At 42.0% G+C, this 24,730-nt stretch overlaps 1 protein-coding gene and 1 long non-coding RNA gene across 2 annotated transcripts in view; both read right to left on the reverse strand.

Moving 5' to 3' along the window:
- Nucleotides 1-24,730, reverse strand: part of MMP2 (matrix metallopeptidase 2) — a 55,418-nt gene that overhangs the window by 18,124 nt on the left and 12,564 nt on the right. The window contains exons 4-8 of the mRNA XM_006273017.4: nt 23,453-23,581; nt 21,453-21,626; nt 13,556-13,729; nt 4,004-4,177; nt 2,022-2,177 (exon numbers count right to left, since the gene is read on the reverse strand). Coding sequence (XP_006273079.2) covers nt 2,022-2,177; nt 4,004-4,177; nt 13,556-13,729; nt 21,453-21,626; nt 23,453-23,581 — 807 coding nt within the window. The remainder of the gene's footprint in view (nt 1-2,021; nt 2,178-4,003; nt 4,178-13,555; nt 13,730-21,452; nt 21,627-23,452; nt 23,582-24,730) is intronic.
- Nucleotides 5,917-13,549, reverse strand: LOC132243590 (uncharacterized). The gene is made up of 2 exons (XR_009455248.1): nt 8,760-13,549; nt 5,917-8,613 (listed from the first exon to the last, which is right to left on the reverse strand). It is a non-coding gene; the product is annotated as an uncharacterized LOC132243590 (long non-coding RNA).

Here is a 24,730-nt window from a genome sequence, read left to right on the forward strand (position 1 = left end):
TTTTTCCTTTGACATCTGAACTGATGAGCAGATAATTCTAAACTAAGACTGTACATCCCAGCTTTTTGTGCTATGATTTGTCCAGCCGGCTAACAGTTTGTAAGCTATAAATACACATTTTGAGCCATTTGTAGTCTTTTCCCTCTCATTAAGAGTCAAAATGTGCTCTTCAAAACATACACTTTGCCATCTGGCATATTTTATTTTGTTTTCTTGTTTGTCTGCTGCTGTGTTGCCTTCCTGGATGCTTCTTAGCAGTCAGGTCATTTAGCATCATTAAACGAAGTGGTGTTCCCGCTGATTCAGTCTAACCTTGAGTAATGCTAGAAAATGGGAACCTATAACAGTCTCAAAAGCAAAATGCAAGTTTGCATAACTTAAAAAATACCATAACAAAATACCTAGTATTATTTCAGTTAAAGGGGCTGTGGTTCTGTAATTCAGGCTCACAACTGGAATTAAAGAGAATGTGGTTAAATTTTACTCTCTGCCATAGATTTTCAGTGTGATCTTATAGAAGTCACTTAAGTTTGCTGTGCTTAAGTTTCCAAACTTTTTGCCTGTATGTTGCATCCACTTCCAAAACACTTTGTCTTGTCTCTTTAGACCATAAAATATTTATCAAACTTATAATTTAAAAACAACAGCTTTAAGTCAACTAACAATCACCATGTAATAATGCCCTAGAGAAATATGATAAATATTAAAAATATGCTAGGATTCAACTTGCTGATACTTTCTTTTTCCTCACAGAGATTGCAGAAGACATCTGGTATATACAAGTACCATATCCTATGCAAAAGTTATTCATTTTATTGATCAGCCTGAATTGTGGCAGGGAGCCCTAATTTATCCTGACTCAGTGGACAACCAGTTTAACTCTATCTGCGTATGTTGTATTGCTACTCTAGTTGCATTTCTTTCTTTAATGTTGTCTGATGGACCATCCAGCAATGGTCATTAGTAAAAAAATGAATAACAGAATAAGGTGGACCTGTTGAACTAGCTCCTGCTTTTCTTTACTCTCTCTCTCTCCTTTTTTTGCATACGCTCCCTGCATTTTTTTAAAGTGTAGTAACTATTTAAACTTTGTTTGGTTCTCCAATTGATTATACATTCTGCTTTCTATCAGTTGTTGAAAACTGGCCAACTTCTAATAATTGGAAGTATTAAAATTGTCTCTTAGTTGCATTGTATAAGCAGATTGTATGATAATGACCTGGCAAGAGAGGAAAGATGCAACACAATATGAACCCATTGTACCCCATTATCAATACATGAATTAGGTGACAAGTTTGATTTCTCACACACGATTTTGAAATATATCAGGGACTATATGAACTGTTAACCAGTCTAGCTTTCTTAGGACTCAGTATATGAGAACCTAGGCTACAATTACCTGATGTATTACTGGGCCTGTAAAAATCTGCTATGCAGATAGTAATTCCTTAAATTGACCAGAGCAGAAACAAGAGACTCTTGAAAAACAACTTGTTCCTTTAATACAATTCATTTTAATCTAACCACCACAATTGATTAGCAGTCTCTGAGTCCAGGAAATTTCTTCTCAGTGAAGAAGGTAGCACTGTTCAAATTCCAAAGCAGAATTTAAAAAAAACAACAGTGTTAGGATGGAGGTAACATGCATCTGTAGGTGATAGTAATCCCATGCAATATGGTTATGAAGCCACCATGAAAAACCCCGAATTAAGAACTTCATGTTAGAAAGAACATAGCCCAGGCATTTCATAGACTTCTAGAATTTCCATCTAAAGATGTTGAAATAATAAAAGTGGCTTTGAGACTTGCATAGCTCAGTAACTGTAGTGGCTGCTTGCTACTGGGTTGAGATGTTTTTAAGTTGGAACATGGGTAGTAATATCCAGGAGGAGGTAGGCTAGAAAACAGCAAATTTCCTGTTACATCTCTGATCAGTAAAAATACATATACTACAGCCTCTGAAACCCATAGGTCAGCCTGTATGTAACATATGAATGCTTGATTGGTGATTAACATATTACCATAAAGTTCCTGGATTCCTTGAATGTCATCTTGAGATAGTCTAAAGTTCTTGGTATATGTGTAGATTGGGGCCATAAGAGCTCCAGGGTCCTCAGAGTGCTCTAATCCCATGGCATGGCCGAATTCATGAGCAGCAACCAAGAAAAGGCTGTAACCTGAACAACACAACAAGTCATGTACATGAATGAAGATAGGTTTTATTCCAGCTCCAAAACATGACCTATCCTTTTCCCCTTTACCCACCAGAAAGATTCCCCAATAAATATTTTTGATGTAATATTTCATGTAAGTAAGACAAACAGTCTCCAGCTATAGCTGTTGCCAACTCTTAAGGACTTTTCATTAGACATAAGGATGTCTTCTATATCATCTTGTATAATTGACTTGTGCATGTATTTTCACTATTTCCTAGGCATAGTAACTTTAGCCATTGACTTAATGTTCCTGTGAATGAAGGAGACGGTTCAAGAAAAATGCTTAATTTATTTAGGAAAGAAGAATTTAATCACAGTCTGGACCGGAAATCTTGCCTGCAACCATTAAAAACCTAGCAAACATATACAGATCTACTCATTATTTGCCTTGGTTAAACATCACTTAGGCAAGATGAGAAAGGAAGAGTTTCTGGATGAGTGCAATAGACTTTATTTCAAGAATCCTGTATTCAAAACCTGCTTGAGGTTACTAGGATGTTTGTACTGTTCTTTCAGACCTGTCAACACCTAGTCACCACATAATCCATATGAAAATGAAGTGACAGTGACATAGATGAGCACAAATGAATAGCATTGACAGGTGAAAGAGTATCCATAGTATGAAAAGAAAGCATTTTACCAACAATTATAAGCAATGTCTGAAATTTCAGCAGTTATTTTCTGTCCTAGAAAAAATAGAAATGTATATGTGTCTGGATGCCTCAGTCTTAAAATTGTTTGTAAAGGTTACAAACACTACCTTTAAAAAAAAGCCTCACATTTCTTAGGTATGACTAATGCTTAAGATATTTAAAAATGGAAGGACTTTATTTTTTCTAGAGTCTTTCTTTCTCCTATTGTCACTTTGAAAAGCTTCTTATGAAACCTAAATTCTGGCCTCACCACCCCCTGCTGCTCCCTGCAGGTAACGCGGGGGGTGGGGGGGGGAAAGTGGGCCTGAGTGGGGAAAAAGCCAGTTTGCCGTGGTGGAGCGGTGGTAGGAAAAGTGGGATCAGTCCAATGCGGCCACAGCAGCAGCTGGGGTAGGGAAGGAGTGGGCCTTCTCCCCACTCAAGCCTAGACCCATTCCTCCCCCCACCCCCCTCTTCCAGGTTGGCCCCGAGCCTGCTCCTCCAATCCCCAAGTGGGCCTGATGCAGGGGGGTGGGGGGGTGGGGGAAGACCGAGTGCACCGTGGCATTGGCAATGACGGTGGGGCCAGGGGAGGGGTGGGACCCAGGCCTGATGCAGGGGGTAGGGAAACAAGCCCAAGCCGGGGGAAAGCTTGCCTACTGCAGCAGTGGGAGGGGGTCAGCAGGCCCGGCCTTGCTCACCACAGTAGCTGCAGAGGGAAGGGAGGAGCAAGCCTCTTCCCCCCATTGGGCCTGGGCCTACTCCTCCACCCCCACTCTCCTGCATTGACCCTGAGCCTACTGGCCCCATCCCACCAGCCACCACCAAGTCGTTGTGGACCTGATGCTCCCCCCCACATCCCTGACGCAGCGGCCTGGCTTCTCCCACCCTTGGGCCCGGTCCTCCCTTACATTGGGCCTGGGCCCGCTCCTCCCTTCCCCCCACCGCTGCAGTGGGGAGGGGGGGTAGGCCCAGACCCCAAGTAGCAGGAGGGAAGGGACAGCGGGCCTGGACGGAGTGGGACCCAGGGCTACATCCCTGCAAGCTTCCCCCACCATCATTCTTGATGGGCAATTGACTAGTTGTTTATATGGAAACAGACAGAAGTGGTGCATCTTTTTAAAGGGTTTGAAATATCTGCTGAAAAACGTTTACCTTGATCAGGGCAGAAACCCCATTTGCGGTCATCATCATAATTACTTGTGGAAGCACACCACATCTTCCCATCATTGCGACCAGCACTTGTACAGGACTCATATTTATTTCCAAGGAAAGTGAAAGGGAATACACAAGGGGCTCCCTCAGAATTTCCACCAACCGTTGACATTGCTGTGGAGAACAATATTCAAGTGTAATAAACAGAGTCATTTAGTTTCTGTGATGAAACACTGACAACCCTTTCCCCCCAAATTATGCATAAGTACTGAATATAATTAAAAAATATGAACTTCTTTATCAAATGCTTTTAGTGAGACCTGAAAATAACAGCTTGAGAAGACTGGCTGCAACAGAAGAAAAAAGCAGGGAAAAAGATCCTGTCCTTCCCATTGAAATGATTTTTTGTCACTATTTTCAATAAGAGCAAGAACAGGCCTCAAAACAGGATTTGCAAGTACTGGAAGGAAGCATTGATTGTACCCGTTACAGAGCAGCAAATGTTTAACAAATGTCTGTGTGTTGGCAATACTGATAGAGCCTTTTCAGGTGATGCTTTCTATTTTGCCCCCCAGAAGGCATGTTTACTCAAGACGCTACTGTGCAGACATTACTGTGCATTTATTTAGTATTTGTACTAGCAAGTACTAAATAAATGCACAGTAACTGGAGTTACTGTGCAGTAGCATCAGCAAATGTCTTTTAGGTGGCACTGCTGCACAGTTGCCTAATACTACTGCACAGTAGCATATTGACATTTTCTGTGCTGTGATGTGCTACTGCGCAGTATTTTTTGGCTACCGCACAGTCAGCATCTCATGTAGATGCAGCCAGAGAGTGTGAATAAGTGTTCAGGTTATCCAGTTCAGGTTTAGGCAACTTAGTTTAAATTACCTAAACCTAAGTCGGAATTTCTGCAGGCAGAAATGGTGCTTGTGAGAAGGAGGTGCATGAGTAGCTGGAGCCAAATAAGTCACAGGGATACGTCTGGGGAGGTGAGGGTGGGTCTGGAGGTTGGGGCACTGGTTGGTCTGGGGTGGGGCTACCTGGTCTAGGGGTTCACTGGTTAGGGGGTGGGGTATAAAAAAAAAGCACAGTTCCAGAGCTGTGCAGAGTGGCTGGGCTTTCCCAGCTCTGGGGCTGCACTGAAGACACATGCAAGCATTCATTAGGTTGGATCACCCCTTTTAGGTCAGGTCAACCAATGCTGATCTAAAGCTGGTTCTTATCGGATAAAAACTAACATTAGATCAGGTGCACTGTTTTTAGGGCAACTTAATCCCCATGAACGCTTGCATGCTTGAGCATTTAGAACATCCTAAACTTGGTTAGGTTGATTTAAATGTAATGTTTGTATGTACCTGAACTGTCACAATCTGATTTGTTGACAAATATTATAACCTCATAATAAAGCAGCTGATTGGTAAATAACTCAGTAATTAAATACAGATTTGAGAAGAAAATATCCTGGAGAGATGTCAAGAATTTAGGACGTGTATATTGAGAAAGTTGGTTTGTTGGTTTAAAATGAGTTGTGTGTAAAGAAACTCTAATAGAAAGGACATGAGGTAAATGTAATGTTCTTTCCACAGATTTACAGAACTTTTGGTACTAACACATAGACTGTTTTGTTCTTGTTTTCCCACTAACTTATCTCTTCACACATAGACATAAAATATTCCTATCTAAGCACATATCAATTAAAACATGTATGCTAACATGTTTTGAGTATAATGCAGACAATATCTGTGTAACAGAATTTAAAATAATTCTCTAAAGTAGGTATAAAAAAGACATAAACCAAAATAACCCTATACACAAATTATTTGTCATTTTAAAACATAAAAATTAATAGCTAGCTGTTGAAAAGCCATTTACTTTATAGGATTTCAAACAAGAGTTTACCACTTCACTTTTAAATATATAATTATTTATTTCTAGAGCATATTTAGTTGTAGAAATTGGGGAGCTCCAGCAAAGTTTTTAACAAAGCAGTTAATAATGTAGTACAGTAAGGGCATGTCTACATGTCCATTTGAGCATGACTAAATTCATTGTGCATTAATCTAATACACAGTAAGTGATTTTTGGCAGGTGTCTACCTGCACTCTCACTCCAACCCACCTACCCCACTGCCTACACACCCTCTACCCACCTGCCCATCCCCAGCACCATTCTCAGGACATGAACATGGTTGAAACATATAAGCTTTATTACCTTCAAAACCCTTACTCTCATCCCTCCCACCTAAACACATAGACCGCCCTTCCCAATGGGCAGGAGACGCTGAAGGACCACCTCCCAGGGCCAGGCGGGGGCCTGATGTGGGACAGTGGGTGGGACCCAGGGGCCCTGCAGGGCCATAGACGGGAACTGGGCAGTGGGGGACATGACCTCCAGGCCCAGGAGGGTGTCCAGGGTCCAGCGGTCAGTGTCTGCTGCCTTCACTGCCTGGGCCTAGTGCCTCAATGCACTCCTGCTCCAGGGCCTCCATCTGCGCCCAGTGCTCCCACTGAACCCAAGAATCCACCTCTTCCTGGGTGACATCCTCCACCTGCCGGCCTGCTCCTGCACTTCCCACTCCCACCCCTCCCACTCCTCTGCCACCACCACCAGCTGCTAGAGTAGGACAGTCTGGTCCATGGTGAGCCACTGGCAGAACCAGGTGGCTCCAGTGCTGGATACCAGCGACTTGGAGCCGCCATCTCTGCTGTGGCTGGTAGGCTCTCCCCCACTTCCAGAAGTTGGCCCTGCAGAGGCAAGAGACAGAAGCCTTTTTTGAGAGTTTAAAACATTTCAGAGATAAGATGCTCTGTACCAGAGGCCGTGCGCTGCCCAGCCTCAAACGTGGGCCTGTCTGTGCACAGGTGCCCAGGGACCATGGTAATTCAACTGGGCAGGCCTGGGCCCAAGTATCTACTGGTCAAGCCTCCCCATCCACACTTGCTCCCCTGGGGCTGGTGGCCCACTGCGTACTGGCTGCAGGCAGCCTGCATCCCATGCCCCTTTACCAGGGTAGGACAGGCCAGGCTGCTAGCAGCACCTCCTGCTGTGGCTCCAGACCTCATGCTCCCTCTTTCTCCTGCCCCCTCCCACCCCCCCCCGGCCTATGGCACTTGGGTTCAGTGCATATAGGGCTCCTGGACAAGTGGGGTGAGAGGCTGGATGCACCACCACCCTCCCTACTGGAGGCCTCTCTAGAGAGGCACTCTGTGGCTGGCCCCCTGCCATGCTGCTGCTGTGCACCAAGTGTGCCCCCACTGTGTGTGCGCTGGGCAGTGCCCAGTGAACTGTCTGTGCAGGCTGAGGGGTACCTGAAGCACTATGCCCTGTTGCTGATGATCCTCCTGATGCCCCAGGCAAATCTGTACTATGATGGCATGGGGGCATGCCTAGGCTGTCCCATAACATCTGCCACTGCCAGAAGAGCTACCTGGGCAGTACTACACATTCCTGCCCCCAACTGCTGAGGAGGATATAGCTGCCAACATCAACACATTCCTCAGGGTGAGAGAGGCCAGTGCCTACCCAGCTGTGGGGATATGGACTGCTGAATGAAGTTTTGAACTGTGTCTCACCTCTCTGTGTGCTGGTGGGGGGGAACCCATGGCCAGGGGAGCGCAGGCAGTCTGGGTGGGGAGGCAAAGGCCAGGGTCAGGAGCAGGGAAAGGGGTGGGAACTGGGAGGGCCCTCTCCCCAGTGCAAGACTTACCATGTGTCCAGGGCAGGTGAGGCTGCTAGCTTGGCGTGGGCCTCCCTGTCAGTGATGGCATCCAGCTGCACCCAGTGTCTGCAGCCTGTGGTATGTAGCAGGCTGGTGTCCGGGCAGGACCCCCCACCCCCATGGAGAGGAGCTGGCACTTCTGGCAACTAGCGGTGTCATGGCCAGCTGCTTCTCATGGTGGGGTCTGGGAGTGTGGAGCTGGCAAGGCAGCCACTGTCCAGGGCTCCCTGAGCTGCTGGTGGGTACAGCAGATGGGGAGGTGGGTGGGACAAGGCACTGAACACCCAAGGGCCACTCCTCTAGGGAGGTGTCACCACCGGAGGGGTCAGGATGGGGTGGGGGCTTAGGCAGGCCCCCCCTACTGGTGAAAACTGCAGGGTTGTGTCCTAGGCCCTGGGTTGCCAAAATATTGGTTAGCTGCTGCATAAAGGGCATGGTCTTGTGGGCATGACTCTGGACAATTGTTGTCAGTCAGGGACACCCACTGTGCCCACAAGGTCTTGATCTTTATACAGCACTACCACACAGTCCAGGAGTACCTTTGCTTTCGCATGCCACCTGACAGGGCATCATAAATATGGGTGTTTGAGTGCCCATCCTGTGTGAACTGCCTCTTAACCTCTTAACCTAGAAGGTCACAAGGTTGCTAATATCCTCCTGGCTCCACGTGGGGCCTCGGGTGGAAGGCTCAGGCATGCGCACACAAGTAAGGCTGGTCCTCAATAGGGAAGATGGGGAGGACATGGTGGTGCATCCTACACCGGCTTTCTGGGTCCCTGTGTGGCTATCCCTGGTGGCTGTCCCTGGATACTGCACAGGAGTGCTCATCAGAGGGGCATGGCCAGTGACCGGGAGCCACATGGCAGAAGCAAATGGGACACAGCACCTGCAAAGAAAGGAGACACTGTTGGCGGTGAGCAGCAACAGGGAGCAGTGCTGGCCCTGCTGTCAGAGACAGCCAGGCACCTGCTCTGCAGGGATATCAGGGCTGGGCAGGGGGTTCACCAGGCTGCAGCCCTTTGCAACACTCACCTGTGGCCAAGAAGCATCTCTGGCTAGGGGACAGGACTAGCAGAGGCAGCCTGGATTCTGTCCAGGTGGGCACACAGGGCCTGAAGTGCTCCAAGGTCCTGGTGTATGTGCCCCAGGGCACAAAATGGGCACAGGCGTTTATAGCCTGTAGCTAGGGGCTTCCACAGAGCATCCCAGCCCTGGGGAAGGAGAAGCAGTCAGCCAGGAGCCCTGAGGTTGGGTTCAGGGTGGTCCCCTAGTGTCTAGGCAGACCTGGCACTAAAGTTAGTGCCCGGTCATGTCTATATGTGCATTATTGTGCTTTAACAAATAGTGCCTAAATTTGATACCTGCATTTGCAGGTATCAAATTTAGTCATGATTAACCATTTTTACTGTGCAGGAAGGGCATGCACATGTAGACACGAGCCCTTACTCTGCAGTAATTTGTGCTCAGGCACATTAACATGTCTTGTGTAAATGTGCCTCAAGAGTACTTCAAAATGTAGCCCTAATGCTAACTGAAACCTATACCAGCTTTGGTTTATGTTATTTGTTGAAGCAATAATGGGTCCTGAGTAGAGTCTAATGCAATATGAGACACCTTGGCAAATGAAATAAAGTCCTAGGGCACATCCTCGCATGCAGGGGTGCACTTGCAGCCTCAAAACAGTAGTGGCACAAATTCGTGCCAGTACTTTCTGGTGCAGTGCATGCCTCTGAACATGCACTTTGGTGTGGGGCAAATTGCCCTGCCTCAGGGAAACTGCCTTCTCCTTGCTCATGGCTCTTGGCATGCTGGAGGAGCCGGGGGACAACTAAAGGAGTGGAGAGCTCTGGCCAGCAGTCAGAGCATCTCCCAAGAGGACCAAGCCTCTCTGTCTGCCAGTACACACTCCTCTTGTATGTGCCATATCTTTTTTTCACACCATTTATTTTTGCTACCAGCATTTCCTGGTAGCAAAATTTACCCCCATGCTGCAAATTTGAAGTGCAGGGCATGTTTTAACATTCCAGGCATAGATTTCATAGGCATTAGGACTGGAAGGGACCTCAAAAGATCATCAGGTCCAGCCCCCTACCCCAGGGGCAGGAAGTCAGCAAGGGTCAAAGGATGCAAGCAAGATAGGCATCCAAATGTTTCTTGAAGGTGTCCGCAGTAGGTGCTTACACCACCTCTGGGGGAGGCTATTCCAGGTCTTGGGGACTCAGGTTGTAAAGAAGTTTTTCCTTATGTCCAGCCTAAAAAGGTTTTCCAGGAGTTTGTGAGGGTTAGACCTTGTCTTCCAACAGTCCCTGGTGCCCTGGAGAACAGATGCTCTCCCAGTTCCTGATACACAGCTCTTATGTACTTATAGGCTGCCACCAAGTCACCCCTGAGCCTATGCTGCACCATGGCTCTCAGCCTCTCTTCATAAAGCATGCCCTCTTGCCCTCTGATCATGTGTGTGGCTCTCCTCTGGACTATTTTAAGCTTCTCTACATCCGTTATGAATTGAGGAGCCCAGAATTGGACACAGTACTCTAGCTGTGGCCTCACCAAGGCTGAGTACAGTGGGACAGTGACTTCCTGGGTCTTGCTTGAGATGCATCGGTAGATGCAAGCCATAGTTTTGTTTGCTTTGCCGATTGTGGTATCGCACTGGTGACTCACGTTCATCTTGTGTTCAATCATGACCCCCAAGTCTCTTTCAGTTGTGGTGCTAGTGAGTGTAGCACTGCTGAGCGTCTAAGTTTGATGTGGGTTTTTTCTCTCCATATTGATGCGAGTTTTTTCTCTCTATCAGGTTTTCATCTGCCTACCTTGCGAACCTGCTGAGGTCAGCCTGGATCACCAGCCTATCCTCAGGTGTGGCCACTCTTCCCCATGGTTTGGTGTCATCAGCCAACTTAGCAAGTCTACTTCTGACACCAGAGTCCAGATAATTTATAAATACATTAAAGAGTACAGGTCCAAGAACGGAGTCTTGGGGGACATCAGTGGTCACTATATGCCATGTTGCTTTGGTTCCATCAACTGCCACTCTCTGGGTCCGACCTCAGAGCCAGTTCCCCTGCCATCAGACTGTAGGGCTGTCGAGGCTGCAGTTTCCCAATTTTGCCATGAGGACATCATGGGAAACTAGGTCAAAAGCTTTTTTAAAGTCCAAATATATGATATTAACCTCTTCTTCTTTGTTCAGGTGATGTGTCATGTGGTATGTTGGCTACAAAGAGGTTTGCAGTGCTACAAACTACATATGTCTGTACATGTGGATGCAACCATAAGGTCCTAAAGTCACCTATTGTATTAGGTGACTAACACGAGGCCATAATTTAAGTGGGTGACAGAGGTACTTAGACCCATAGGTGACTGGTAGGGGGGGCACATGCCCTCCCTGAAATTGACTGCCACAGCCGGCGGCTTTTGCAGGCAGTTGCCGCTTGCCATGCCACTCTCACTGCCACTGCCACTATTGCCACCAGCTTTTGCAGGCAGTCACCGCTCACCACCTCCCCACACCTCCGCTGCCACTTCTGCCGCCGGCTTCTGTGGGTGGTTGCTGCTTGCCATGCTGCCGCCACTGGCTTCTGTGGGAGCTCGCTGCTCACCATGCCACTGCCTCCAGCTTCTGCGGATGGTCACCACTCACCACCCCGCCACTGCCACTGCCACCCGCAAACTGCCGCCCCAGTCTCAGGAGGCACCAGTCACCCATACTTAGACTGCAAACAAGACAGATTTCATACAAAGAGACTCTCTATGTTCTTTTGTGGAGAGGACTTCTACAATGCACTCTGATGGGAAAAGGCCAGAGAGCTAGGTGGTGGACCCCAAACTAATACTGATCCACTGGACCGTCAAAATTCTCAGCTGATGTCAATGGGTTGTTTCTGCTATTATGGCCCATGGGTTGAAGTAATAGTGGGTGTCAACCTAAGTATGTTGTTGTATGGTGGGGAAAGTTTCTTCTTTCAATCCCTCTTCTTCTATTGTCAAAGCTTTTGCTTTCTGTTGGTTTCAGGAGTTGGACCTTTCACTGGTGTTTGGTCTTTTCTATATGGAACTAACAACACTTCAAGGAAAACCCTGTACCCTGTCTTGCAGAACATTTCTTTTCATGAAGTTAAAAAAAAATCTTTCCTTCTGTACCATGGTTAGTCTACATGGTTATTTTCCCACTGTACAATGTGGATAGGGGCTCCATTTCATCTCTGACCAGATTGGCCTAGTGAACTTCATTAGAAGAGGAGAAACTATTTTGAAATACAGGCAATAAGGTATGTGTGTTACCATGTGTGTTAACTGGCTCCAGTTATAGATAACATTTTGGTTAAAAGTTTGACTGTTTTCCTTCTCATTTAACAATCAATCACTTAGTTTTTGCTGTGTACATCACCATACATTGAATTTGATACTTTCATATTTTTTGTTTTGCTTTTAAGGGTAAAATGTAGTGATACACTACAAGGTCAGAAATAACAGGCAACCAAGCAAAAATACTCTTGGTACCTGTGGCTACAACATTTTAAAAAAGCTTTAAAAATATATTCAATTGGTTTGTTCCTCAGCCAGCCGTTGTTCCAGAATTAGGTTTAAATTTATGGTCTACAGTTTATTTTATTATGTTTGGTAGCTTCACCTTGGCTCTGTTAAGTGCCAAGACTGTTGAACCACTGTAGCCGATTTATGAGGTCTTAATGAATACCGTTGCCTCTAGTCTACATCTTAATCTTTCCAAATTATACAATCCTCTAAATGCATTTTGTTCCTGTGACATATTGTATAGTAAAGAAATAAGTTAACAAGCATTAAAAATTGTAAAGAGAGCAGAAAGATAATTTTCCTGGAGATATCATTTACTCACTGTTATCTTGTAACTCCACAAGGGTATATTTATTAAATTATTTTTGACTGTACTAAACAGGAGGATCAAGAAAGAATGAAATGTTAAACATTACTCATTGACTGCTTAAGTCTTAAATTTCCTTCATGTTTTTGTACCTCATTTGGCGCTCATGTTTCAGAGACATTAAAAAGTCATAATTTACCATATAAATTACCATATAGTGGTAGACACTTAGACCTATAAATTAAAGACACATGTGCTTAGATATACATGTGCCTGTGCTTATTCCCAGTTAAATGTGGATTACCCTTTGGTTGGGATACATCATGCACCTCAGCCATTTCACTGTTACTATGGTTACCTCTATGCTCTCTGGAAAATTACTGTCCACTTCAAAACTCAGGAAAGGTTCAGTGTTGAGGTTTTGTCCAATGCTCTGTGTGTGGTTCTGACTGTCTGAACAAGCATATTCAGATTCAGTCAGGTAAACTGTGTGGTGAAGGCACAAATACATGACTTGGCCTTGATTTATTTTTGGGTATAATTCACTGGGTGAGTTCTGATCTGTATTTTATAGTCTACATCTCTTCCAGACCTGGGCAGAAAGGTTTTGGATTTGTTCATCGACATGTGCTTAAAACTTAACCTTGCAGACATGGCATTCTGTTTCTCCAGATTTTTTTCTGATATCATGAAAGGGTGTTAGGATTTTTGTATTTCTTGGAGGGAATGCAATGCAGCACTGCTTGTGCTAAAGTTTAATACTAAGATATTAACATGTTTGTATGTAATTGTATAAGTGATTTTGTATGTATGCCTAGGTGCCACAATAGGAACATTTTCGATCACTTGGAAATAGAAATTCGAATAGAACCACATAAGATGGCTCTGACTTAACTACTTTTAACTGCTCAATTGGAAGATTACATGTGTTGTGTATGGAATAGTGACAAACTGGATTGTAGTATCAAAATCAAATTCTGTTTACCAGTTTCTGGGCAGAATCCATATTTCTTATCTCTGTCATAATCTTCAGTAGTTCCACACCACCGATATCCGTCTGTCCTTCCTTCTGTTGTACATTGGTCATAGGATACGCCTTGAAATTTGAAGGGGAACTTACATGGCTGCCCTTCTCCATTTCCACCCATTGTGAAAAGTGCTACAGTAAAAATAAAACAGAAATTTTAGAATGTGTGAATATTAATGTCAGTAAGTTGTTATATAAATTATTTTAGAAATTGGATTATTTTTCCCATAGCAGAACTGATTTTAGGCTGTGTACTAGAGATTGTATATACACTTAGCAAGAAACAAACCTACACCAAATGTTCATCATCTAACCAGACAAGACAGACAGGGGTGAGAGAAAAGAAGCAACATCCTCATTACAGATGGGGAACTTACGTATAGAAGAAGGAACTTGTTCAACGTAATTAATGTGGTTTGACTGAAGAAAAGTCCACTCAGTTATTTGAGCTTATGAAATTATATCCTTTTATACTCTGTCTCATGATATATTATTGACTACTGAAGCTCATATTTCTTTACACAATGCTCTAAAAATATTCCAAGAGCCATCTACTTCCCTCAGTGTTCTGCTAATTAATTTGCACAGTCCTGAAGATGTTACTAAAATAGGATCGTAAACATTGTTACAGGTTCAGAGTCTGCACTTATTGTTTTAGATGATGACGCTTTCTTATGAAAACTTCCTTTATTCATCTAGTTTGCAGACTAAAAGGAAAAAAGATAATACCCTAGATTTTCCTATCCTGCTTTTCTCAGTAGGTCTGCTTCTTTTCTGAGTGTTTAGACAGTGCAATGATTGATGCTCTATAATAACTAAGACATGATAAAAGGAATATCACTCCTCTGGCACAGGGATAGATGGAAATGTTTCTTGCTTTGTACATAATTAACAATTTTTGGAGATGGCATGCCACTCTTCCAGAAATTCAGATTCCTGTCCTATCCTTTTACACATGTGCCATCTAATAAACCCCATGATCACTAGTAAACCACTGACAGAATGTCTACACTAGCTGAGAATCAGACCTTCCTCTATTACCTATGGGAGGCAGGAGGGCTTTGTAATTAGGCTCAGAACAAGTTGTAAGTCAGATGTGGGTTCTGCCTTTAGGTCTGCCACAGGCTTCCTGAGGGTTTTAAGGTAGCGCAGCTAGACTCCCTGGAACTAGTTTTCAAAAATGTATAAAAATGGGATATGCGTGTGTTCAAGTGACTTGATATCAGTATAAAGGTAGCATCGCAACATTAACTCCTGATGAATCCTGTATGTTTTCTACTCTGAAGCTGTATGGCAGAATATAGGAACATACAAGACCAAATGGTAGAATATAAGAACATATAAGACCAAAGCTCCGTCTAGTCCCGCATTCTGTTTCCAATTGGAAAGAGAAGAAGTTTAACAGGATAAGACAGAGCTTGTGTAAAATGAGATACTCCTTGCCAGACCATTAGTCATAGTTTTAGGGATGCCCTGAGCCTGAAGTTACATCCATGACTGTTGTATTTAATAGCCTCTGCTAGATCAATCCCACATAAATTTGTCTACTGAACCCAGTTATGGTATTGGCCTCCACAACATCCTTTGCCAAGGAGTTCCATAAATTGATTATGCACTCTGTGAAAATGTATGGCTCTTTGGATGCAGCGAGAGCAGCAGACATGATATACCTTGACTTTAGCAATCTACATTCACCTTCTCCCCCACTCACCCCCACCCCAGTCCCCCACCTGTCTTTCACCCATTGGGTATCTCAATTTGCATTTTCATTAACTGGTTTTCTCACATGTATAGCGGCCTCTGACTTCTTTTATAGGCAGGGGGCTGGACTTGATGATCTTCAAGGTCCCTTTCAGCCCTAATATCTATGAAATCTATGAAATCTATGCAGTGGAGTGACCCAGGGGTTGGTCTTGGGACTGTTTTTGTTCAATATCTTCATCAACAATCTGGAAGATTGGATGGAGCAACAATTTTCCAGATGACACCAAGCTAGGGGGAGTAGCAGGTACATTGGAGGGTAGGTTTAAAGAAAGAGAGACCTAAAGAAATTGGAAGATTGGACCAAAAGAAATCATGAGGTTCAGAAAGGACAAGTGCACAGTCCTGCACTTAGGATGGAAAAATTCCATGTACCAGTACAGGCTGGGGCTGACTGGCTAAGCAGAAGCTCTGCAGAAAAAGCCTTGTTGGTCACAGTGGACAATAGGCTGAATATGAGCCACCAGTGTGCCCTTGTTATAAAGAAAGCTAATAGGATACTTGGCTGTGTCAGTCAGAGTGTTTCTAGCAGATCAAGGGAAGTGATTCTTCCCCTCTATTCAGCACTGGTGAAGCCACATCTGGAGTACTGTGTTCTGTTTTGGGCCCCCCACTACAGAAAGGATGTAGACAAATTGGAAAGAGTCCAGTGGAGGACAACATAAATGGTTAGGGGGCTAGGACACATGACTTATGAGGAGAGGCTGAGGGAGCTGGGCTTACTTAGTTTAGAGAAGAGAAGATTTAATTATAGCCTTCAACTACCTGAAGGGGGGGTGCAAAGAGGATGGAGCAAGACTGTTTTTTGTGGTGGCAGATGGCAGAACAAGGAGAAATGGTCTGAAGTTGCAGCAAGGGTAGTTTAGTTTACATATTAGGAAAATCTTTCTCACTAGGAGGGTAATAAAACACTACGGCAGGTTACCCAGGGAGGTTGTGGAATCTCCATCCTTGGAGGTTTTTAACATCCAGCTAGACAGAGCCTTGGCTGGGATGATATAGTTGGGGATGGTCCTGCTTTGATCATGGTGTCGGACTAGATGCCCTCCTGAGGTCCCTTACAACCCTAATTTTCTATGATTCTGTGGTTTATTTTAAATGAGCTAGCTCATAAGTCATTGGGTTCCCCTTGTTCTTTTATCAAGAGACTTTTGGGAGGGCAATAAGAAAGAGCTTATGACTGCAGAACGCTGCATTTTTAGTTACTTCTGATTGTTGATATTTCCATTACTTTTGATTTTTTAAAAGTTATTGGAGAAACTTTGGATTTTAGGGGATGAGTTTTTCCTTTTGCTTAGTATGGTATGTTTTGGGAGAGAGATGCTTATTTGTTTGTTTTGCTTTCAGAATGAAAACCAGACAAAGTTCTGGCTTTGCTATCAATAGGCTGAGTAGAGTGGAATCACTGCTGGAAACATTTCTTTCCTAGTTAAGTCACTGTTTGATTATTGCATTACAGACTTGTGCTTGCAAGTTACACAGAATTTTTTTGTCCTATTGCAGGGAGGGTGCTGTGCATCTTGCTGGACATAAATTAGTGAGAATTAACATGTTTTTATTGATTAAAGAGATCTTGTCTGACCAAACTGTTCTCTATATAGCCAAACTGGCTTCACTAAGAACACTTTATGCTTTCCTTATCCTAGAAGCACCCATGTCAGAGACCTACCCCCTAGGCAACAAATGAACTCAGTAGAAATCACTGGAGCTTGACACTGGCAAAGATCTAGCACAAGGTTGCTTAACCTGCAGCCTGTAGGCCAAATAGAGCCTGTGGAGCCTTGGCACCTGGCCTGTGGGGTTCTCCATGGGTTGGGAAATTTGGCAGAGGGGAAGTAGCAGCAAGTAAGACTGCAGGCACTACCTACTACCAAATTCCCAAGACCTACAGGACTCGACCAGGGCTGGGCCATGTCCCCTTCCCCCTCTGGGTAGTTAGATAGGGCCAGGGCATGCTCCCGTCCCTTGTCAGGCACAATTAGGGCTGGGCTGCATGCCAGATTGGGCCTACCGGCCAAATCAGACCTGTGGACAGACTGAGCTCTGTCCTAATGCCGACCTATATGTCCATGTCTGACTCAGTATTTGTCTCCAGATTTCTTGTTAGGAGATGACTATTAAATAGGGCAGTGATTGTACTGATTGGGGGAAAAGCTTTTAAAGGAATGATACAATTGGAAAAGAAACTGAAATGGAGTTGTTTAGATGACTCACTTGCCACATAAGCTGCTTCCAACTGCAGATCTAGCAACCTCTATATTTTAATAGCAGTTTTTATTGGTTTAAACATGGGTAAATTGCAAAATCATATGGAAAGTCCATACAATACCACTTTACAGGGAATAATTTTTGAGTTGCAGTCAAAATAAGGTTATTTGTTTTGCCCAGGAGTAATGACATATAGTGGTACAGGGTTTTTTTATTTTAATCTTAATCTTTGTTTTACTGTAAAAGAAAGAGATTCTAAATCAGAAGGCTGAACTAAGGGCTAAATTATTTATCATCAAGGCAAAAAGAATCACATTCTGATATAATGACACAGTCCAACAAATCAGGAATAATACCATTAAAGCCAGTGAACTTACAATGATGGGAAAGCAGAATTGAATCTAATATATCCAGTCTTTAATCAAATGTCTAATATGTAAGGTGTACCCTTTCACTAGAGCCATTCAGCCATGAACACTACTCAGCTGGCTGTCATGTGTGGGACTGAGCATAGCTATGTGTACCCTGGTATAACAGTTGACAGCAGTCTCATTTTCCCAGAGCAGATCTGCAATCTAGCCTGGTCTTCACATTGGCCATATAGGGTGGAGTGAATGTTCTTTATATCACCACTGCACATTATAAACCATTGGGCCTTATTCTTGTTTGTTAATCCACAAAGTTGCTTAAATACCTAGCTTCCATGACTGTTAGGTGCCTAATCACCTTTGTGGATCTGAGTGTAAGGCCCTTGGGACTATCAAGGGTAGTTTAAAGGGTTGATTACTACTGTTATGCCCTCTGACCTATTACACTGCTGGAATGGTTTAAAATGACTTTGATGTGGATAAGAACAAGGTCATATTCCTATAAGAGCCATTTGTTAAAAAATAGCTCCTTTGAGTATCAAATTTAAATTTTCTTTACTTCCTAAAGAAAAAGAAGGCTTAGGCCTGAAGTGTGGACTCTCCTCTTAAAGATTTTTTCAGGTGTTTCATGTGGCTGTGGTTATTTGGCCATGGTTATGTCATTTTATAAGAAAAGTAAAGAATTTCCCAAAGAACAAAAAAGATCCTGCTGACCATTAATACTCTTACCAACACAATAGACTCTACGATGTAACTCCCTTGTCCTGCCCTGAGTTTATTACTAGGAAAATGGTGTCTTGGAATAATAAATGAATAATGCCACAATGTAGTTAACAAGAAACATCTGCATACAGCTATTCACAGATCTTGCAACACAATTTGTTACAAACAAAGGGCTGAAAATCCATTGATGCAATTTCAGAACCTTTACTTCAACATTGCCAGAAATAGGGACCTAAGGAATCATAATCCCCCTTGACATCTGAAGAGACTGTTTACATTCCCTATCTGGGGTGGGTCCTGTAACACACTGAATAGATTATTGGCTTTTTTTCAAGGATTGCCTATGACATTAATTATCTTGTATTTCCTTTCCCAGGACAACATAGAGATTGGAGATATTCTAGGCATAATCTTGCAAATAGGTGGACTGCAGCTGTTCTAAGCAGGAAAAGAGTGATTTCCAACATCTTTTTTTTTAGTTTATTTGATTATTTCATTTGTGACTATAATTATCAGTTATTATATTGGAGTATCGTCTTCTGGTTTCAATGTGGCTTTTAAGATTGTTGGGCTGAGTGTGCTACAAAACACAGTGTAACAATCCCTGCTTCCAAGGGTTTAAAATCTAAATCTTGTTCTCAGATTTGTTAGACTCAAAACATCCCTCAGAAAATGCTGGCTCTTAGTTTTTACTTTTTTTTTTTTACACTACAGAAAAATAATAGAGCAATTCTTCTGTTGCAAAAAAACTCAGAAAGATCACAGTAGATCAGAATGTTTTAACACTATAGATTTCTATATGAATCTCTGTAATTATCTTGTAAGTCATGTTTTCACATCTAGCACCACTAACATTTTCTTGCATCCCATGGCACCCTTGAATGAATTTCATGGAACCCTGATTGTGAATTGCTGATCTAAATAGACAAGAGAGAAAATGAGAAGGAGTGGCAGAAGCAGAGGCAAAGGGAAGTGAAAAGATTTTACTTAGATCATAAAATATATCAGTTGCAGGGTTGGGAAAAGAACCTGCTTATCTTCAGTTACAGGCCAGTGTCTTTCAACTGTAGTCTATTACCTTGCTAAAATATTTCTTGCTGTTTGATATCCAGCAATTACACACATTAACTATCTGCAATCTAATACTTTACAAACTCAGCATAGAGATTTTAAAGAATACAAATAAATTTTAAGAATATTAAAAGATAAAACTGTTTACAATATCATTTTTGCTTTAAGTAAAATCATATTGCATAAATATTTACAAAAATTGCTGACACATGAAATTATCACAGTCTTTTTGGTAAATGCCCTTCTCCTAAAAGATCACTCCAAATATAAGACAAATTGCCTGTGAAATCTAGAATTCATTTTACAATTTGCAAAGCTAAAAATTAAATATCAAACCCCACTAACATTTTTCCCAACAATATTGATTCTAAGATACAGTCTCTAAAATAGTGTGTCATTCCTCTGTGTAAACTGGGCAACTGAAACTGCCTAATATGTAAAAGAGTCCTAAAGCATGTGTTAAAAATAAAAACCTAATTCTAAAAATGTGAACACTCTCCTGACTAACAATGTGCACTGTACCAATATATAAATAACGTCATACCAACATTTATTTCCTTTATTTGTGCTTGAAATCCTGTCACTTTAATTTTGTATAGAAACACTACGGTATTTCAGTGTGATAGAATACCAGAGTATGTCATGCTGCAGAAAAGGGCTTTATGGATCCCAACAGAGGATAATAGATCAGGTTCTCAGCTGGAGAAATCTGATTGTGTTCCTATGAATTTGGCAATAGAGGCTCTGGTCCACTAAGCTTCTGTCTTTATGCCAAGAATTTCATACATAACAGTCTCACTTGTTAGAAGAAGTCAAATTCCTGTATGAGCTGCAAAGGGACTACAACAATATAAGGCTGATGGGTGTTGAGAAACCAAGACTCTTCTTGATATCTCCCTTGTTAAGGGGGACCAGGTTCAGTCTGGCTCTGGTCTGGCAATACTGGTATTGGTAAATCACTTCTCACTTATTTCAATGTATATGTGATAAGTCTGTTGAAAGCTCCTGAACTGTATATGCTGAGAGAATTTCTTGCTAACACATCAATTAGTAACTAAGTGGCATGACTAAAAAGATTTATCACCAGATAAAAGAAAAAATATGTGGAAAGCATCAACAGAAAACACTAGCTAAACAGAACTCCTCACCATCTTGGTTTTCCTGAGGAAATTCAGGCTCAGGTTAATGAATGAAGGGGATAGTCTTTCTGTTTTTTCTTGCAGTTTCTTAGGACCCAGTTCTGGGATTAGGTCCTTGGAGCTGAAGATGGAAGCCTAAATGCTCTTCTCTTTTGAGTATAAAGAGGTCACAAAGGGTGCACATACTGTTTCTTGATCCTGAAACTGGCCATATATCAATTTCAATATACACAACAGTCTTTCATGGTTACCGGAGTTCCTCAGTATTCCTTATATGTCCCCAACATGTCCTCTCCATCAGGGCACAGTGATTGACATAGTGTGGGAGCATAACCAGATGATGACTCCTCTGAGCTAAGGGAGCCCCCTTAGTTAGAGAAATCTTGCTAGTTTATGGAGTGGTACAAAGAGGCCTGTTCTAGGACAGAATCTAAACTAAGGACTTGAAAAATAACTATGAGTTGGTGAGAACCAAAAAGGCAGGATAATGAGAGCTGGCACACCTTGACTAAAATCCATCATGAATCACTCCTCCCTTCCCCCTCCCCATACAAATTAAGCCTTTGGAAATGGTATTCTACTTACATTCATGAGGACAGAATCCATATTTGCCATCAGCATCAAAGTTGGAAGTGGTTGAACACCAAAGGAATCCATCACTGCGCCCTTCATTTGTACAGCTGTTATATTCCTTATCATTGAATAAGAAGGGAAATTTACAGTATTCTCCATCCGCATTTCCATATTTCACCCTAACAACTGTAAGAGGAAAAAAATGCAACAGTGCATCCCATCAGTGATTGTTTTCACCTAGATTTCAATATCTGAATACACTTTGCTTTTTTTGTTTTTTGGGTTTTTTTGGAATGACATTTAGTTATAAGGGGCACTCCTATAGAAATCTGAGCTGAATTCCACTTTGAAATAATATGTGTAGTTCATCTCACAATTGGCAAAATGATTACAGCTTAAATAATAACATGGTAACTAGTAATTCTGAAAGAATTGCAAGGGTATTACTCATGATGAGTGTTAAAATGAAAGTCCTTCATTAGCAGACCAGAAAAATATATTTCTATATATAGTAGCTGCCATGGCAAAGCATGCTTCTGAGTGTGCTAATCCATTTAGTAATTTAGCTTCTTTAATAGTATATTTTAAAGTATATTCTATAATGTTCAGTATCATTTTAAAGGTTTCATGGAGTAGTCTGAACAGGATCTTAACCTACCTCAAAGCAGTTTGGCTTTTTCAGTCCAACACAAATCTGATTTACTGCTGTGCTAGTGGTATGTTAATAATGTACACATACCCTGATCCTGGTTTTTATTTCAGGAGACTGTCATATGTAAAACTTTCTTTAGGAAAATTACACTGGTATGGTCAGTTATTTTAATATGTAGTACATCCAGTTGTGCTCAGCAATTGCTGAAGTGTGAGAACTAATTGGTCTTTTGTAGAATAAATCCACAAATACAAAAACCAGTTTCCTGTTCATTGTTACTCTTAAGCAGACATTCAGTTCAATGATGACAACCCCAAGTGTATTATTTTGTGGAGTGGATGAAGCTTAACCATGCTATAATGATTCCATTATTTTCCCAATAAAAATAAATTCAGAAACCTTGAATTTGATGTGAAATAAAAAGATGTATACTGTTACTTCTGCTACTTTGATCTTCAGTTTTTGTCAATTTATGCAACAAAGAATTATAATCTTGAAAATATTAAACTAAAAAGAAAAGTCTGTCAGCCATTTTCATCACTATTCACTTCTGAAAGGTGAAACCAATGGCTTAACCTTACCATACACAGGTATGTATTTTATTGATCCCCCCACCTTTTTTTTTAATTCACATAGCAAAAAGCATGGATGGCTGGAGTCTACATAATGAATATTAAGTCTCCTAAAGGCAAACTTATGGCTATCCTTAAGCCTGTTTTTTTCTTCATCATTACTATATATTTCAATTGAAATTCAAGGTTTGTGCTTTAGCGAAACTCCATGAGCTCTGCCAGTTGTCTTTCCTGTGAATGTCTCCACTGAAGACAATGGGACAATATTTAAAAAAAAAAAAAGACTGCCAATTTTTAGATGCCTACTTTTGGATTCTTAAAAGGGGCACAGTTTTAAGAAAGCGCTGAGCCTCTATCCTATTAAAATCAAACCCCTTTCCAGCGTCTCAGTTTGGGCACTGAAATAATTATTCAGATCTCAATTCTTATGTCACTTGCATGAGTAATGATTTGCAAGATCAAGCCTCTATTTAGTAGTATATAATTAATTATTTGCTGGAGAAAAAAAGAAGAAATCCCATGAAACTTCCAAAAATAAAAATTCTACACAAACACAATTTTAAATGATTAAACTTCATAGCAATTAATCATTAGAATTAGTATTACTAATATTAATTATTAGATATAACTCTCTGAGGTCATAAACATACTTTTCCTCTAGCACTTCCTCTTCACTTAAATCATTTAAATATAAGAATTAAGTGCAATCTCTAGACACTGTTAATACAAAGTAGGTAATAGTTTAATATTGTAGTATAAATACTTCAAAACATTAAAAGCTTTGGTACCTTGACCTTCGCCCAGAGTCCACAGTTCATCATCATCAAAATGGGAATCCCCTCCAATTCCTGGCCCAGGTGCAAAAGCATGAGCCAAGAGACCATCCTTGCCATCAAATGGGTATCCATCACCATGCTCTACCAAAAAAAAGAATGCAGTGCAGGAGCACTTACAAGTCATCATGGCCCAACTCTGAAAGCACTTATAGTCATAATAAAAGATAGGCACGTATATTTCCATTGAAGGAGTGAATGAGAACACTCAAGTGAGAAAGTTTATTGGCATGGGTAAATATTTCTGCCATTTAAGAGAGGAATTTTCATTCTGAGATGAAAGACTAGGTGGAGATTATAGTGCATATAAATATTAGGGATATTTGGAAAGGACTCAAAGGTCTCAGTTGGCACCTTTCCATCTAATCACATGCCCAATCAGTGTTGATTTATCTCCTCAGGTGAACTCATTTAGATTAGGCCTATCATTTTTACCCCAATTTAACCCTCTGAACATCTGCACAGATGTGCATTTAGATCAACCTAACTCTAGTTATACTGTAATGCCTGAATTTACTCTAACACTTCAAAAGTGAAGCCACATGTTTGTTTGTGCAGGCTGCTTTAGTCAGTTACACCTTGGAATAGTCACATTTTAATATTAAATTTAATTTCCTGTATATTCCTTTTCATTTGTATAGAGTAACAGTTACCCAGGCTGCTTAGGAGGAAAGCAAATTAGCTTAGATTTTCTCTGTAGTGAATCCCTGGAAAGCTGGCTCCTATTCAGTGCCCTGATGTCTGTACATGAGCCCAACCCTCCTCCACAGCAACCACTCCTAGTCTCATCCTACTTGCAGGGCAATGGCATTTTCAGTAGTTCTCCTGTTTCTGCCCTGAAGGCTTTTCTTGGAAGGACACCTCATGTGGGTAAAGTAGGCTGGCAAGGGCATAACCCAGTTATTCACAGCTCTCTCACCGCAGTGACCTGACCATCAAAGCTGCCAGAATCTCCAGTTACATCATTCTATGCTGTTTGGTCTGATATGCTGCCATTTGACAGAAGCACTGAGTACATAGGCCTGACTCTTTACTTGATTATGCCTACTTAAGTTAATGCAGTATCTCCATTTCAGTATGCCTATGTATAGGGCAATAAAGGCGATTAAAAAAAAAAAGTATTTAGGGAAGTTAATGAGAGTCAGGTTCCTAAAAACCTTTCTCTCAAAAATCTGGTCTTTACATTTATTCCTTAGTAAAATGTAGTTTAATAAAGCTTGGAAATGAACTAAC

Source organism: Alligator mississippiensis, chromosome 10 (assembly GCF_030867095.1).
Source record: "Alligator mississippiensis isolate rAllMis1 chromosome 10, rAllMis1, whole genome shotgun sequence".
In the NCBI taxonomy this organism is placed as follows: domain Eukaryota; kingdom Metazoa; phylum Chordata; order Crocodylia; family Alligatoridae; genus Alligator; species Alligator mississippiensis.